The following is a 17,659-nucleotide window of genomic DNA, read 5'->3' as shown; positions in this document are numbered from 1 at the left end:
CCAATATCTGCACCGCTTCAAGTGTCGGGAGAGCCCGTCATGCGTCTGCGATCCTGTGGTTGAGGAATCCGTTCAGCACATTCTTTTTCAATGTCCTATATTCGAAAGAAAACGTTTTGACCTCGCCCAAAGACTCGAAACAGATGTGGCAGTCAGTAGAGCCTTCGAGCTCATCGCAAATAAAAAATTAAGAGGCGATTTCCTCATTTTTGCAGAAAAAATTTGTAAAATTGTCGTGGAGAGAAACGCTTCGGCTTAAACCGGAGCGTCTTTCTACACAACAAAGAAAATAAAAAACATAAGACATACAAAGACTCTGATTACGTCAGAGGTACACGGCAGTACCCAAGATGGCGGGTGCACTATAAAAAAAGAAAAAAAACCTAACCTAACCTAACCTAACCCTTTTTTCCCGGGGGGAAATCCTCATGGACTTCCTCCGCCTGGGGAGAGGCGGAGGGGTGTGCCGGACTCTTACCGGCTAAAACCCCCCTGTGTCCTCCTTACACGTGGGCGCGGGGCCGCGGGAATCCAAATTCTTCCGCAGCCCCGCACTGGTGCTGGCCCGCCTTGCGGGCCTCGCCTCGGCACGGGGGTGAGGTGTTAAACTCCCCGCAACGCCTCAGAGGCGCGCGTCGACACCCGCGCGCGCCTCCGCCTCGGGTCCGTTGAATAGGGGCGGGGACTTCCCAAGTCCTTCGCCCCTGGACCCGTTCATGGGGGCGGAAGAGGGCGTTGTTCGCCCTCCTCCGGCGCCGGAGCGCCTGCTGCGGGCGGGATCGGCAGTTGAAATCTCCTCTCCCGTTCCGCAGCTTCCTTCTGCGACATCACGTCCTCGCAGAAGGACACCACTGCGTCCCACGACTCTGCGCTGCCGACCATCTTCCGTACCACGGCCGGCAGCGACAGATCGCCTCCTACTTCATTTGTGAGGACACGGCGCTGCTCCCAAGCAACACACTGAACGAACGTGTGTTGCGCCGTGTCCTCCCCGCCATGGACGCAGTGGTGGCACCGAGCGTCCGGCTCCCCTGCGACACAGGTACACAGCCGAAGCAGCCGTGCCCCGACAGCACCTGCGTCACCCTGAACGACAGGGAGCCGTGCCTTCTCCCGAGCCAGTCGTCGAGCACTGGCCGGATCGCCTCGACGGTGGCGAGGCCGGCGGGGGCGCAGAAGCCTCTGCCGCCATTCCGCCACCAAGACCTGACGGAGCTCTGCTCGGCGCTGCGCTATCTGCCGCTGCACCGGCCTCGAGTCCCGTGCCCGCTCTTCCTCGCGCCACCGATACAGCGACGCGAGTACTTTAGCCTCTAGGTCCCAGGGCGGGGATCCGGCCAGGACGCAAGCCGCCTCGTAGGAAATCGTGCGATACCCGCGGACGACTCTGACGGCCATCGCCCTCTGCGGTCTGCGCAGAATGGCTAGAGTGCTGGCCGCCAGGTCCATCGCCCACACAGGGGCCCCATATAGGGCCATGGACCGCACGATTCCCACGTACAACCGCCTACAGGCGGCGCTCGGCCCCATGTTAGGAAGCAACGTTGACAGCGCGCCCGCTGCACCCATCAGCTTGGGCACCAGCCGCCGGAAGTGGGGCCGAATTCCATCGGCTGTCGAGCACCAATCCCAGATACTTCATGGTGGACTCGACAGCTATCCGGGCTCCACCGACCACGATGTGTGATCCCGACGGCGGCGCGCGCGTCGGGGCCATGAAACACCATGGCCTCCGACTTGTTGAGGGCCACCTCCAGGCCCAGGCGCCGGATGCGGTTCACCACCTGTGACACCGCAGCCGTGGCTATCAACGCTGCTTCCTGTGCGAGCTCCCGGGCAGTGACAAGCGTGTCGTCCGCATAACACGTCAAGTCGGCGCCCGACGGGAGTTCGCCTCTCAGCACCCAATCGTAACCGATGTTCCACAGGAGCGGCCCCAGCACCGATCCCTGTGGAACACCGCACGTCATGAGGTGCCGACCGGCACCGTCATGTCCCCGATATGTGACGCATCTACCTTCTAGGTAGGCCCCTACTGTGCGACGGAGGTAGGGAGGCACGCGGTGATATCTCAGTGCCTCCCGAATACAGCTCCAGGGCAGGGTGTTGAACGCGTTGGGGATGTCAAAGACACCGCCAACACCACCCCACCCTGGGACACCGTCTCCTCCGCCAGGGCTCTCACGCGCATTATGGCGTCTACGGTGGAGCGCCCGCGACGAAAACCAAACTGGTTGTCGTCCAGGTCCGGCCCCTCTGCACAAGTGGCTGACGAGGCGATCTGCGATGACACGCTCAAAGAGTTTGCCCGCCTCGTCGAGCAGCACTATGGGCCGGTACGCGGACGGCGAGTCCGCGGGCGCCCTGAGCAGGACCAGCCTCCCTCCTTCCACACACTGGGAAACTGACCCTGCTCGAGACATGCCGTGAAGAGCCCTCTCAGCTGGGGCTCTAGCTCCTTCAGAGCCAGGACGAGAGCTCGGCCAGGAACTCCGTCGGGTCCGGGCGCCGTGTTCTTAGCCCGGAGCCGCGACACGGCCGCTCTCGTCTCTGCTTGCGTCACCTCGGGGACATCGGTGCTCTCTTCGGGAGAGTCTGTGGCCGAGGGTGAAGCCATCGTCGGGGAACGTGTCCCGCTCGCTCAGGAAGAGCGCCAATACGACCGCCCCTAGCAGCTGGGGCTGCATGCTCTGCACCAGTGGAGGCGCCCATGCACGCAGCTTGCCCCGTACCCAACGGTAGGGCGGCCCACGGATCCCGATCCAGGGACCCCAGCAGCTCCTCCCTGGCACGCGACTTAGAATCGCCGATGGCCAGCCACAGAGTCTCCTTGGACGCGCTGTACACCTCATACAGCGCGTCCTCCTCGAGGAAACCCGTCGACGTCGTCTCCGGTATCGTGTGTACTGGCGGCGAGCCGCAACGCACGCGATGCGCAACTGCGCAATCTCGGCGGTCCACCAGTACACCTGGCGCCTTGCGGACTGTTGGCGGACGCGGGCATGGACGCGTCGCAGATCTGCGTCATCGCCCCGCGAAACCGCAGCGCCACCGCTTCGACGTCGACGGGGCCGTCCGTCGCCGACTCCCAAATCCAGGACTGGACTAAGGCAGCTTCCTCGAGCAGTTCCTTGTCGATGCACTTAAGCGCCCAGCGCGGGCCGTCGTTGATCGGGGCTGTTGGATGGCGGCCGCTCGCGGTCTGGGCAGAGACGTCGAACCGGATATACCTGTGGTCCGACAGCGTCTCCACCTCCACGGCGACACGCCAGTCGCGGACTCGGCTGGCGACAGAGGGCTAGCGAACGAGACGTCCACTATCGACCCGCCCGCTGCCGCACGCACGTGTATTCCGAGCCCCGATTCAGGACGACCAGACCGGTCGTCACCGCCCACTTTTCCAGCACCTCGCCCCGAGGGTCAGTGACCGGAGATCCCCACGCCGATGACTTGGCGTTGAGATCCCCGAGCACCAGAACGGGCGAGGGTGATGGCGGCCTACGACGGCGCCCAACTCGACAAGGAAACCCTCGAAGTCGGCGAGACTCTTGTTGGGGGAGAAATACGCCCCCACAATGACGATGCCGCCCGAGACCGCAGCAACCCAGCCACGGCCCCGAGACGGGTCGGTCAGAGTCCCGCCAATAATGGCCACCAAACCGTCAGCGCACCCCAGCCAGTTGTCACGGGCGGGGATGAAGTACGGCTCGGCGACCACAGCCACGTCAATCGACCACTCTGCCATGCTCTGGAGGAGAAGATCCTGAGCTCTGGCACAGTGGTTGATGTTGCCCTGGAGGAAATGGAGGTGCCCTATTATTGACACTCCATTCCCTCGGCAACGGTCCTGGGCCGGGAGTCGGCCGCGGAGCTACTGGCCTGCGGGGTGGCGAGGTTTCCCCGGCAGGCTTAGAGCTCCTCTTCTTTTCTTGGCCTTGCTGGCAGGCGCGCCACAGGCCTCCGCCCACTTTGTGTCCCGCTGGCTTCCCCACAGCCGAACACAAGCAGCAGTTTGGCGCCGCGGAACACTGGGCCGCCTTGTGGCCGGGCTGACCGCAACGATAACAGAGGTCGCTGCGGTCAATCTCGGCGGTGCATTTTGCCCGGACGTGCCCCTTCTCCAGGCACCGGAAGCACCGCAGCCCGGGGCTGCAGGAGTTTCACCCTCGCTGCAACCCAGCCAACCAGCAATCTGCCACTATCGGCGATCTTTTTCGCCGACGCTACAGGGCACCGAACCCAGACTACGCCGAGTCCGGTAGCGTCAACGCGTATGTCGCCGGCCCGCACCTTGTCCGGCGGACACTCTCCGCCACGAGCAACGGCCGCCGCCACCTCCTCAGAGGTCACGGAGTCGTCCAGGCCAGCAATCCGCACTTCTGCGGTTTTCATTGGCCTGGAGACCCGGACGTCCTCTGGGTTGAGGACCTCCTTCATTTTGGCGGCCAGAGCGTCCGCCTCGACGCTGTCGCTCGCAGCACCAGCCACCTCAAACAGCCGCGCACCCGTGGCAGCCTGCCTGAGGGTGACGGACTGGAGGCCAAGATCTGCCAATTTTATCTTGGCCTTGGCCTCGGCAATCACCGACTGGTACGTAACGCCGCGCTCCGCAGCTCCGGGCTGGAGCGTTAGCGTAACAGCCTCAGAACGAGGCGCACGTATCGCCGGCGCATTGCGACCGCCGGTCTTTTTGGCAGTCCGTCGCGCAGGCTGCGCAACTGCGGCGCGCGCTGCTGCTGGTGCCGCGGCCTTTTGGCGGCTTTGCGGGTTCTTGCGGCCCACGACTTTCGCCCAGGTCTCACCCTTGACCCGGCAGTCGTGGGCTGAACACTCGACGGGGTTCCCTCCACGGGCTTTTCAACACCCTCCGCGGGCTTCCCCTTTGAGGCGCAGGTCTCGGCGGCTCCTCCGTCCTCCGTTTGTCCGCCGCTAATGTCGGCCGGAGGATTGGCTCCTGCGGAAGGCGCCGAGAGATGGCCTCGATGCGAGCGTTCATCATGCTCCCGCACTGGAGCATGCAGAGCCGAGCAATGCGCTCGACCTCATCGTCGGTGTGCGCGCTTGTCGGTCCCGGTGCGGGAGTGGGAGTCGCCATGGGCGGAGTGGCGACGGCGGCAGATTGTGGCTGCTGCTGCTCGCTCAGCGCAGCCACTTGCCGCCGGAGATCCTCCAGATCTCTTCGGAGGCGGCTGTTCTCCTCCTGCAACTTAGTGACCTCGTCTGAGGCCGTTCGGTTGAGGAGGTCTCCAACCGCCTCCTTGATGTCGGCGGCTGCCTCCTGAGGGCGCGGGTGTGTGCCCTTCAGGTTGCCGGACTGCGTGGCAACCTTCAGGACGACATCCACGCCGCCCAACACTTGTTGGCTTAACGCCACCGCCGACATCTCCCTGAAGCCGCCAAAGCGGCACGTCGCTCGCGGGCGCGTCGGGCCATCTCTGTCACCTCATCGACCGCGACCGCCCTCCGCTGCTCTTTGGCGGCGTTGAGCTCTGCTTTCGTGCTTCCTAGGAAACACAGCTCACGCCGCCAGGGTCCTCGCTCCTGACCCCAACATCACTCTCTTCGCTGGCCGCCGGAGTAGCGGAGCGCAGAAACCGCCCCCGCGAATCCCTCGGCGGCCGCAAAGAGGCCCCCCCTCCTGTTGGTGCCGGTTTCGGCCCCGCCGAGCTGTCGGCACTTTTGGGCCGATAGGTCCTCCTCGCTTGAGGATAGGCCTATCGACCCATCTCGGTCTGAGACTTCATCGCGCGGACGCTTCCTCCAAAATCTGGAGGCAGTTCCGCGCGACTCCCCGTCGGACAGGACACTGCACGGTCTGCAGCCCCCCTGGCTCAAGACCGTGCCAAGATTGGTGCTTCCAGTAGCACTATCAGCAGCAGGGGCCTGGTCGCCTACCCCTGCGCGTCCGTCGGTCGCCAATTTCACACTCACAGGCCCGGATACCTGTGAGCGCCGGTTGTCAGCCGGGTCACATGACATAGAATCGGTGCTTCCAGTAGCCACATCCGCTACAGGGGCCTGGTCGCCTACCCCTGCGCGTCCTTCGGTAACCAATTTAACACTCGCAGGCCCGGATACCTGCGAGCGCCGGGCGTCAGCCGGATCGCAAGACAAGACACACTCTATATCTGACATTTCCATTTACGATATGGGTGGTACACCCATCGCTTCCCCAAGGCGATGCGGCCACTCTTTTTGGGAGGGTATTTAGTCCCCCCGAGGCCAGCGGATGCCTCCGGTGCAGGATACACCGCCCGCTGCTCGGTATCTACAACTAGGACACTAACCTAAGACTAAACCTAATATATTTTTGTATTTTTTGTTATTTTGTAATTTTTTAACTTACGGCTAACTTAAAACTAACTTAACCTACTTGGCACCGTGGCTCAGCACCTCGCCACGGATGCCCCAATACCGCAGGTTGAGGAGCAACCTGCGGCCTTCCCCACCTCGGTCACCACGACGAGCACGCCGCGGAGACCCGTAGACCGCGGACTGTACAACGGCCCGCGATCTACCCCACCTCGCTCCCTAGTCGTGCACTCTGCTGCTGCAGAGTGCAGATAGGGAGCCCTCGGGAGCGACTCCTCCGCTCCTGTCGAAATTAGCCACGGACAACAATCTCCTCTATCCCACCCCCCGCGAAGAGATTATTGTCCGTGCCCAGGGTGCACCGGCCCGGTGACTGCTCTTCCCTTAGGACGTGTCCACAGGGACCAGCAGTTGCCGAGCACACGGGGAGGTTTTCTGACAGGCACCCCAACCTAACCTAACCCTGAGCCAACCTAACCTAACCAAACCCTTTTTTTTTTGAGGCGGAGGGGTATGCCGGACTCCTACTCGCTAAAACCCCCTTGTGTCCTCCTTGCACGTGTGCGCGGGGCCGCGGGAATCCAGATTCTTCCGCAGCTCCACACTAGTGCTCTCACGCGCATGATGGCGTCTATGGTGGAGCGCCCCCGACGAAAACCGAAATGGTTGTCGTCCAGATCCGGCTCCTTCAGGGCCAGGACGAGAGCTCGACCAGGAACTCCGTCGGGTCCCGGCGCTGTGTTCTTAGCCCGGAGTCGCGACACGGACGCTCTCGTCTCTGCTTGCGTCACCTCGGTGTTCTCCTCTTCTGAAGAACCTGTGGCTGGCGGCGACGCCAGGGAACAGGGCCAGAAAAACTAGTATCCATGGACACTGAGCCTGAGCAGATCCTGAGCTCTGGCACAGTGGTCGAGGTTGCCCTAGATGAAATGGAATTGAGCCATTATATACATTCCATTCCCTCGGCAACGGTCCTGGGCCGGGAGTCGGCCCTAAACATCGTTTAGGGATCGTAGTTAGGAGGATCCCTAATGGAGCACTGCCTCTTCTGGTCGTGGGGCGCAGGGGGTTGAGAGAAATAACGGTGTTCGGATACCGGATATATTTCGCGTTAACCCCCAGATAGAACCGTTCACTCGGACCAGTACGCAGTAACTGTCCGTGCCTCGCATACTTCACGCTCACACAAGTTTTTGCTTGCCTTGCACTCTGCCATACATACTTACAAAAATAAGCTGGGGACTGTACCCCGACGTCATCCGCACAATTTTTCACGGAAACAGTCGAACCCGTCATCCTATGCTGCTGCCGCATGGTCGCCCGCCACTGAAGAAATGTGTGTCCGCAAGCTCCTAAACACCGTCCAGTGGGGCACAGAAAATCTGCAAGTCCTACCGCACCGTCTCCCTAAACTCGGCCCTATTACTCGAAGGGTTACTTACTACCTTTGGATCTGCGTATAAAGGAAGTAGCCGGATTATACGAGGCTCGCTAAGGGTCGACCCGGCTAGTGCTGGGAGACCGGAAGGTTGAGCGGGTGGTGGGATTTGCAGAGCTACCACACCCCGCCTTGCGTATGGACCTGAACTTCAGGTGTCTAGATGACCGAAGTCTGGTAGACCAACACAACGTGCAGTCGCTCAGAATATTTACAGATGGCAGCAAGCTCCAGGGCAAAGTTGGTGCTACGCTGTCCATATGGGACGACCAGACCGAACTGCGGAGCCGAAAACTGAGCTTGTCAGCGTACTGCACAGTCTACTAGGCTGAACTCCTGGCCATATGCAGGGCCACTAGTGAGGCCCTGACCGGCGGAACGGAGAGGTGCGGCATATACAGCGGCTCTTATGTATTCTGCATCAAATTTTAAATCTTAATGCGTTGGAATAGAGTTCATTTTCGTAAATATTTTGATAGCTAAGTCCTGTTCGGGTATTAAGTTTATAAGCATCCTTGCACAAAATAAAAGTCACGGAAACTCTACAATACAAGCTATTTATTATAATTATTTTATTTATTTATATACACAACGATCCCGGTAACGCCGAACGAACCGGGGCCGAACAGGCCGAGACAGTCGGGCGGACCGGGCCAGGCGGGCGCGGCGCCGGCCGGGCAGCGGGCTCCGCGGGCGCCGGGCGGGCCGCGGATCCCGGCGGGCCGCGGGCCCCGGCGCCGGCCGCGCCGCGCCGCCCGCAGCGCGTCAGAGCGCCGCCAGCGCGCGGGCGCCGCGCACGGCACGGCGTGCACGGGCACGGCGTGCAGGGCCCGGCGCCAGGTGCGGCGGCGGCTCGGGCTCGTCCAGGTCGAGCGCGGCGTCGATCATGGTGGTGTCGTGCAGCAGGCGCAGGCGCGAGGCGCTGAGGCCGGCGGGCGCGGCGGGCGGCGCGCTGAGCGCGAAGGGCGCGGGCGAGCGCGGGCGGCGGCGCGGCTCGGGCGTGGCCTGCAGCGGCACGGGGTCCAGGTCCAGCGAGCGGTTCATGTAGCCGCCCTCGAACAGGTTGGTGTAGCTGCCCGCGAGCGGCGCGGGCGGGGCGGCGGGCGCGGGCGGCGCGGCGGCGGGCGCGGACAGCGCGCGCACGAAGCTCGGCGGCAACTCGTCCTTCACGTCGACGGTGAAGACGCCGCGCCTGCAAGCAGAGGACAGTGAGCGGCGAGGCGGGCGGGGCGGGGCGGGGCGGGGCGGGGCGAGGCGGGGCGGGGTGGGGCGGGGCGGGGTGGGGCGGGGCGCGGGGCGACACGTACCGGTCGATGAGGCTGGGCGCGAGCGGGCCGCACAGCACGTGCCAGCAGTTGGCGCAGGCGTTGCCGCGCGAGTACGGGTTCGGATTAGACACGCCACGGCGTGTGGAAAAAGAACCCTTGATCTGAAACACACGAATAGCATATAGGTACATTTTCATATGCTCCTGCTCCATCTGCGTCTTAACGCGTAAAATTTTGGCGTTACACAGATGTGGCCAACTTTTTAATGGCATTTTATACAAATGGCATTATTAATAGCATTAAACGTTAAGCGATAACTCGAGTGTCGGTTTAAGTGTAGCCAACGCGCATTTTTAATGCCCTAAGTAACGTGTAGTTGGCCATTGACATTAACGTTAACGCTAACGCAGATGGAGCAGTAGCAATAACCTAAATAAATATACATTACGCCCGCGGTTTCACCTGCGTCCCGGGAGAACTACCTCCCGCTTATGTATAAAAAGTAGCCTATACATTATTTTGATATAAGTAAAGTATCCGCTAGTATACATATAAGACTATGGTTTGGGATAGGATATTTTTATTATTGAAGTGTTAATGTATATTTTTACAAAGCTAGAGATAATTATAAATTCATATTATTTAATCACATTTTGAAATAAAAATTCCAAGTAAAATCGAATGCCAAATTAAGACATCCAAAAAAAACATCGTGCAAACACGCCGAACAAAAAGAAAAATAATTAAATTAAAACCTATTTTCTTTACATACATATACCTACCTACCCACTATTGATATGTTTTAATTGGTAGTTTCGGCTTGAAAGAGTAAAAAGTAGGTAGATAAATACAGTAATGTAGGATGTAGTAATGTTTGAAATGACTCACGTCCTCGTTGGTGGTCTGGTCGGTGGAGGCGAGGTAGGTGTGGAAGCCGGCCAGCCCCAGCACCGACCACACGGACAGGAAGCACACGGCCGCCACCACGGCCGAGGCGGGCGTGGCGCGTAGTGCCGCCGCCAGCCCCGCGCCGCGCGCCAGCAGCGCCACGTGCGTCACCGCGCACGCGAACACGAACACCGCCAGGAACGACAGCGACACCACGAACGTGTAGAAGTAGCGGTAGTTGCGCTTGCCCACGCAGTTGCCCACCCACGGGCAGTGGTGGTCGAAGCGGTCCACGCAGTTGTCGCACAGCGAGCAGTGCGAGGCGCGCGGCGGCCGGAACATCTTGCACGTGAAGCAGTACTTGAGCTTGACGGGGCGGCCGCGCACCAGCACCTCGCGCGCGCGCGGCGGCGGCCGGCCCGCCTCCGCCGCCTCCAGCGCCGCCGCCTCGGCCGGCGCGGCGCGCGGGATGATGCCGGGGTCCGACAGCGCCGTGCGCAGCAGCGCCGCCAGCGTCAGCGCGCACAGCGCCGCGCCCGCCGCCGGCACCGCGGCCGACACGCGCGCCGCCAGGAACGGGCAGTCGAAGGCGAAGTGCAGCGCGCACGTGCCGCAGATGAGCGCCAGCGTGAGCGCGAACACGCCGGGGTGCGGCGCCGTCATCAGGCGCCCGTCGCACCAGAACCGGTTGCGGCCCGCGAACACCTCCCACTTGCGCGTCACGCGGCGCGAGGCCATCGCCGCATCACCGCGCCGCCCGCCGCCGCCCGCTCGACGCTCTCTGCTCGCGCACTGCTGCCTGCTGACAGGACTTCATCATCACTATGTAGTTTGAGTAGTACGAAGTCGCTTCCTGCTGTCTGTGCATATCCTAATGCACATTGCAAGCAATACCTGCTAGACTATCCAGTAACGTACTGCCAATATTTCTCATACATTTCCGTTATGTATGGCCATATATGGGGCTATACCGAAAATTTTTGTAGGTAGTTCAACAGCCTGCATCAGCATATTTTTGTATTAGCCAGGCAATTTTTTCACATACTTATTTTGCATCCATCCTCCGAGCTTTTTCCCAATCATGTTGGGATGGTGCTTTACAAGAAGCGACTGCCTATCTGACCTTCTCAACCCAGTTACCCGGGCACATGCGTATTTTTAATAAAATACATATGTATTTTATTGATGTATAATATTAAGTTTTGTTTTATGAAATGACTTAATTTTCTACAATTCAAACAAAGTCCCCAGGATGCAGGTAAAACCTTGGGGAAACAGCTACTCAATTATATAAATGTAGATTATATAAATGTGGATTACTTTTTGAATGATCCAAACTGGCTATTTCATTCAAGAAACAACACAATAACCATTCTGCTGAATATCATATGTACTATCAACCAATGACATGTAAAATAGTACAGAAAAAATAAATTAGCCTGAGCAAAGGCAGATTGTGAGCACCCAACAAATTAAAGATTTAGCCGTTTACAGGGTTTATTTAGTGAAGGCCATAACTAATTTGCATTTATCTGTGTTGTGTTTCAACAAAAGGTTTATCCATTTGAGGTGACTCAACAGAAGATAAACAATGGCTATCAGAAACAGAATTAACAATCAGTAGTTTGTTATCAACATACACTCTATTGTCAAGGTCTATTCATATCAATACTAACATCCTAATGTACAATACAACACTGCAATTACAATTTAAACACGTTCTGAATATGACTTCTAGTCCCACCACATATGCTGACAACCACTCCACTTGACACAACCTCAAGTATTATACACTTGACGTGCCATTTTATTTACTTTGTGCCATGGATAACAAATTGGCTAGCAGAGGCGTCATAGCAGAAACTCTCCTAAGAAAGTAGGACACGTTACTGTCTTCACCCTTGCACTTCTTTGGGCACAATAATTTTTATAACGTCAAAAATTGTTGACAGATGTCACAAAGAACCTGAATGTTCCCTAGTAACAGATTTTTTTGGTCATGCCCACCATACGTATGTGATCTAGAAGAAGGTGCCTGACCTACTTGCATTATGGCACCTATGCTCATCTTTCCTTACTGCATGGTTTAGTCACATTTACTTACACAAGGCAGTAGTGGATATTGTAACTGGCAGAGTGAACTTCAATATTACTAAACACTTGATGTTTCACCCGTGTCCTGTGGAAACTGCTTACAGTATCCAGGGATTGTTTGACTGCCCAACATTTCTGCAGTTTCCAAGCGAAGGGCTTGAATGGCTTGGATATGAATTAACAAACAACAAAATGATATAGACAATCATTGACATGATTATAATACACTAAAATCCATAAGCAGTTTAACTCACTTGCTTTGCTGAGAGAACTACAAACTTTCCCGACTACAGATGAAGAGTATATGTTATTCTGATGTATAAGCTGCATATATCACTATCAAGGTTCATCAACCCAAAATACGAATCAATATTGTAAATGGTGAGCTAATAATTTCTTCAAGTTTGGAAGCAACAAGTTAGACTTGATAACTGAACACAACAAATAGAATAAATTGGATTCTTAAAAATGAATACTTCATCCACAAATGCTGCCGCTGCCAGTAGGGGCAGTAGGTGTGTCCTGATTTTGCAACTCCTACAAGCTGTTTAGATAGGTTTTCTTTTTTGTATTTGTTTACTACTTTTAAAAATTCGCAACTGAGTTTTGAAAAGCACATTAGTTGTAATAGGTGAACAGTCACCACACACACTTGCACTCCACGTACCTCAATTACAATTCTAGAAGATATCCAGGAGATGACAGTCTGTCCATAATATGGTCCATAAATGAGTGTTAAGTTTTCAACTTAACTAAAACGTTTGATTGCTATCAAAACGGAAATAATATGCGCACAGCTAAAATAAAAATATTATTTGACGTTATGCTAGATTAAACCTTGCTACTTAATGGAAATAAATTGAATAAATTAATAGTTTTTGGGAAAAATAAAAACTTTCTTGTTTTCTACATGACAGATGTAGAGTGCCACAGACAAATTAATTCATCTTGAATGGATCTACTCAATCCATTCCACAGACTATGTTTAGATTAGGGTATGGCATTTGCCAACTAACCAAAAAGAGGGGGACGGTTCCAAATCCGTATTGTCTTAAATGTTTTTCACAAATAGTTTTTTACAAATAATTTCACTTACACGTGTCTTTTAAAACTATTATTTAGTTTTAAAAGTATTTATGTCATGTTTACTCTTTGTAAACAAAACGCTCCACGGTTTATTACATAAATCATAGTACATCTTCTTCTTCTTCTCTTTATAAATAAAAATCAATTGCCTTTCGTTAGTCTGACTAAAACTCGAGAATGGCTGGACTGATTTGGCTTATTTTGCTTTTAAAATGTTTATAGAGGTCTAGGGAAGGTTTAAACGATACGAAGTCTGTTGGGTCAGCTTGTATTAAGGAAGATCGAACTCGTCACGAACTAAAATGAGGGATTATCTTTATACTTTTCAAAATTCTTTTCCTAGCTCATGACTAGATGGCGCTGACCAAGGTACCTGAATGCAAGGAACGGAACGTCATAGCTTATCAACACCGTCATAAAATGTTCACGGAACCGTTTTTGTTATTAACAATTAAAAAGTATAAAATAGGGAATAAAACGTAGGAATAAAACTAGATCTATTATAATACGATTATCTATATATGTTTTATAAGGCACTGTGGTAAATATAGAGGTCAGTGTTTAATTTATAAGGAGATTACCAAGATACGGTATTACCTGTGGCTTTGTCGGTGACAATCGGTGATGGTAACGATGATGTGTCAAGATGTTAGTGTCAGACAACTGTCAGTGAGAAGTATCGTCGAGTTGTCAAAATGTATCTGCTGCTGTGCTGGTGATGCGAGATAGGTGATACTGATAATACGGTTATGAATAGTTACGAACCGAAATGTTGCTCTGACTTATCAATAAACCGAATTCTTTAAAGTTCAGGCAAATGTTATTCCATTATTTATAAATAATTATCAGCCTTTCAATGTTATTTAAAAATAATATTTTGAACACATCGAGATGGTCGAAGAGGATATGTAATCTCTGCGGAGAGCTAGGCAAGGCCGGGCAGCGGTAAGCGGTCGGGCAGATGGGCACGGAGGGGTCGCGGCGCGAGGCGCTGACGGTGGTGCTGCTGTGCGGCGCGTGGTACGCCGCCAGCTCGGCCAGCAACGTGGTGGGCAAGCTGGTGCTGACGGACTTCCCGTTCCCGGTGACGGTGACCATGGTGCAGCTGCTGAGCGTGGTGCTGCTGAGCGCGCCGGCGCTGGCCGCGTGCGGCGTGCGGCGCCAGACGGACTTCCCGCGCCGCTACTACTTGCGCACGCTGGTGCCGCTCGCTTTCGCCAAGTTCCTCACCACCATATGCTCACAGGTGTCTATTTGGAAGGTGCCCATCTCCTACGCGCACACAGGTTAGCTCTAATAATTTTATTTATTTATGAGAGGCAGCTTACTGGCACAGCTGACAGTACATTACATGAAATATCATCATCATCGACTCCTGAGCCGTTTCCCAACTACGTTGGGGTTGGCTTCCATGGATGCAGCTGAGTACCAGTGCTTTACAAGGAGCGACTGCTTATCTGACCTCCTTAACCCAGTTACTGGGGCAACCCAATACCAAGATAGTGTCAGACTTACTGGCTTCTTACTACCCATTACGACTGCCAAGGATCTTGAGTGACAACTGGGACCTACAGTTTAACGTGCCATCTGAAACACAGTCATTGGTGTCTAAGACAGCAGTTCCCAAATGGGGTTCAGCAGAACCCTGAGGGTCCGTGACAGGCCCTCAAGGGTTCCGTGGAAAATTCAAGATTTCCATATGGTAAATCGTTTCTGCATTTCTTGGGTCTCGGCTCGAAGGGTCCGGTGCAATGTTTTTTTACTTGGCAAAGGCTCACTAACCAGTAGGTACAACACCATCTGTCATTTTCTTGGGAACCATTACTTTTTTTTTGTGATTTAATAATGAATCATATTGTCTTCAAATGATTTACGATTGTAATATGCATCATAATGAGTAGCAGACTACCCTACAGACCAAATGGCATACCAATGCAATTTCATTAGAATATGATTGGTCTTATGTTAGCAGCAGAATGACCGCTAAGGTTAAAACTGCTATTGAGATTCAATTGTCACATTATTAAGTTAGCAGAATCAAGCCCCCGTAGTTTCCAAAGTCGCTTCTGTCCCCTTTTATGTGCAATAGAATAATTTTATTGTGGATTTTGACCATTGTTTTTGTGTGTCTTCCGTTTCCAGAATCTTAATGAAGAGTTGTTATATTAATGTGCGGCGTGTGTCCTCAGTGAAAGCAACGACGCCGTTGTGGACAGCCGGGCTGGCGCGGCTGCTGTTCGGCGAGCGAGTGCCGCGCGGCGTGCCGCTGGCGCTGGTGCTGATCGCGCTGGGCGTGGGCGTGGCGTCGGCCACGGAGCTGCAGTTCGACGCGCTGGGGCTGGGCGCGGCGCTGGCGGCGGCGGCGCTGCTCAGCCTGCAGCACCTGTTCTCCAAGCGCGTGATGCGCGACACGAGCGTGCACCACCTGCGCCTGCTGCAGGTGCTGGGCCGCCTGGCGCTGCTGCTGTTCACGCCGCTGTGGGCGTGGGCGGACGGGCCGGCGCTGCTGGCGGGCGCGGCGCCGCGCGCGGGCTGGGCGGCGGGCGGCGCGCTGCTGGCGGCGGACGGGGTGCTGGCGTGGCTGCAGGCGGTGGCGGCGTTCAGCGTGCTGTCGCGCGTGACGCCGCTGGCGTACGCCGTGGCGTCGGCCGCCAAGCGCGCGGCCGTGGTGGGCGCGTCGCTGCTGCTGCTGCGCAACCCCGCGCCGCCGCTGAACCTGCTGGGCATGGCGCTGGCGGCGCTGGGGGTGCTGGCCTACAACCGCGCCAAGCTGCAAGCGCGCCGAGCGCCCACGCTGCCTGTCTGACTTTAGTTTGCTCATTTCAAATGAAAAACAATAAAACCACAAGGATATTTTTATATTGAAGTGTCATTGATGCATAATGCAGGTTTTTTTTCTAATAATAGTGAAGACTGTTATTTCGTTTGTTCGTATAAAAACCTGGTTTAGTTGATATTTCCAAGAAGTACTTCTGTGGATAAAAGGAAAGGAACCTCACTAGTTTACAAGATAACATCGATCAATCTGAACTGGACCTTATATGTATTACCTACGTGGAAAAAACAGTATTGTTACTAGCATGTGGCTTAGTCGACTTGTTTATGAGATTTATTAACAAATGTATATATTTTATTAATATGTATACAATATACAAAGACTTTTACTTCCTTTGTTTTATAAATCCAACCATTTAGTGATAGCGTATCCTCGGGAAACATGAACCGGTGCGGTGTGTTGTCGACTTAAGGTCGTGGCACACATGAACGGCACGACGGCGGCATGGCACCATTTCACACGGAGCGATCCATCACAAGCTCCAACCCAGCGATAACTTGTCATATGAATTTGACCCTTAAATCCTTTATTCTGCCTTACATAAAACATTGTATGAAGTCAATGTAAAAAGCCTACGGTGGGAAAACAGTGAGCTTGCACCTACTTAACAAGCGGCGCCGTGCGACTGCGTCCTAAGTAAGTCTGGGGCTTAATTCTGCTAATTTCATGTGTCAATTGGATATCAATGGAATCTTAAAAGCAGTTTTAACTTAAGCAGGCATTCTGCTAATAATATAAGACCAATCGTATTCCAATGCCATTCCATTGGTTTGCCATTGGTCAACCATTGGGCTATAGGCCCAGCAGCCATCGCTGGAAGCGCGGCGGAGCGCATTTGAAGACAACATTTTATATAAACCTTAACTACCTTACCTTGACATACTGCATTCGACTGCGATCCAATCTCGACTCGATTACGATTGAAGCGTATGTGGCATTCCGCTATTTTTTCTTTGAAATAAACAACGTTTTTATCCTTTTCTGTCATTCAATAATGAATCATTTTGTCTGCAAATGATTTACGATTGCAAAATGATTGTACAGCAAACTACCGTATAGACCAAAATCACCAAAATAGCAGACCAATCGCACACCAATCAAATGTCAGTCGAATACGATTGGTCTTTTATTAGTAGCAGAATGCCCGATATGGTTAAAACCACGGAGATGCCCTAAAGCAAGTAGGTCACGCGCCTTCAGGTAGGTCAAATACGTCACGGCAGGCGTGGCTGGACACCGCCCAAGCACCGCCCATATACCGTCCACTTCAAACTGACATCTTGTCATAGTTGTATTTTTACCACAATTTCAACAGATTTTATTTGTTACTCGATTAAAACTATGAAATGCGCTATAATTTATTGTAGAAATTATTTAGGATCCAAACTTTTATTATAGGTGATTTTGGTCTATACGGTAGTTTGCTCTACAATTGTTTGAAATAACACTTTTGTATGTGTATGATACTGTAATATTTATTATTTTTTATGCATGTCAATGTAGTATTTACCAGTGTCTACTCGAAGTTTGCATTACGATTGAGCGGTGAGATATGCATGTAAGTTATGTAATTTACCAAAACACCTGTACCTAATACCGTGTCTCTGCAAATAAAGATTCTTAACAAAACAAAATGATTCATTATTGAATGACAGAAAAGGATGAAAACGTTTATTTTAAAGAAAAAATAGCGGAATGCCACATACGCTTCAATCGTAATCGAGTCGAGATTGGATC

General features: G+C 53.9%; 2 protein-coding genes across 2 annotated transcripts; one reads left to right on the top strand and one right to left on the bottom strand.

The window, feature by feature from the left end:
• Positions 1–8,515: 8,515 nt before the first annotated feature.
• Positions 8,516–12,988, bottom strand: LOC135116790 (palmitoyltransferase ZDHHC18-like). The gene is made up of 4 exons (XM_064034358.1): positions 12,668–12,988; positions 9,907–10,708; positions 9,058–9,179; positions 8,516–8,942 (listed from the first exon to the last, which is right to left on the bottom strand). Exons 2-4 carry the CDS (start codon positions 10,642–10,644, stop codon positions 8,516–8,518), a joined length of 1,287 nt encoding a protein of 428 aa, XP_063890428.1. The 5' UTR covers positions 10,645–10,708; positions 12,668–12,988.
• Positions 12,989–13,655: 667 nt separating this feature from the next.
• Positions 13,656–16,250, top strand: LOC135116795 (solute carrier family 35 member E1 homolog). The gene is made up of 2 exons (XM_064034363.1): positions 13,656–14,372; positions 15,276–16,250. Exons 1-2 carry the CDS (start codon positions 14,048–14,050, stop codon positions 15,890–15,892), a joined length of 942 nt encoding a protein of 313 aa, XP_063890433.1. The 5' UTR covers positions 13,656–14,047; the 3' UTR covers positions 15,893–16,250.
• Positions 16,251–17,659: the final 1,409 nt, after the last annotated feature.

Source organism: Helicoverpa armigera, chromosome 4 (genome assembly GCF_030705265.1).
Source record: "Helicoverpa armigera isolate CAAS_96S chromosome 4, ASM3070526v1, whole genome shotgun sequence".
In the NCBI taxonomy this organism is placed as follows: Eukaryota; Metazoa; Arthropoda; class Insecta; order Lepidoptera; family Noctuidae; genus Helicoverpa; species Helicoverpa armigera.
The sequence above is the reverse complement of the archived record's forward strand: the minus strand, read 5'-3'. Positions and strand labels throughout refer to the sequence as shown.

Excerpts from the sequence above, each read along its gene's own strand:
- LOC135116790 (XM_064034358.1), bottom strand. The coding sequence starts at position 10,644 with ATGGCCTCGCGCCGCGTGACGCGCAAGTGGGAGGTGTTCGCGGGCCGC. Across the intron at positions 9,180-9,906 it reads ACCAGACCACCAACGAGGAC|ATCAAGGGTTCTTTTTCCAC; the intron begins GTGAGTCATTTC and ends CGTGTGTTTCAG. Across the intron at positions 8,943-9,057 it reads GCGCCCAGCCTCATCGACCG|GCGCGGCGTCTTCACCGTCG; the intron begins GTACGTGTCGCC and ends CTCTGCTTGCAG.
- LOC135116795 (XM_064034363.1), top strand. The coding sequence starts at position 14,048 with ATGGGCACGGAGGGGTCGCGGCGCGAGGCGCTGACGGTGGTGCTGCTG. Across the intron at positions 14,373-15,275 it reads CATCTCCTACGCGCACACAG|TGAAAGCAACGACGCCGTTG; the intron begins GTTAGCTCTAAT and ends GTGTGTCCTCAG.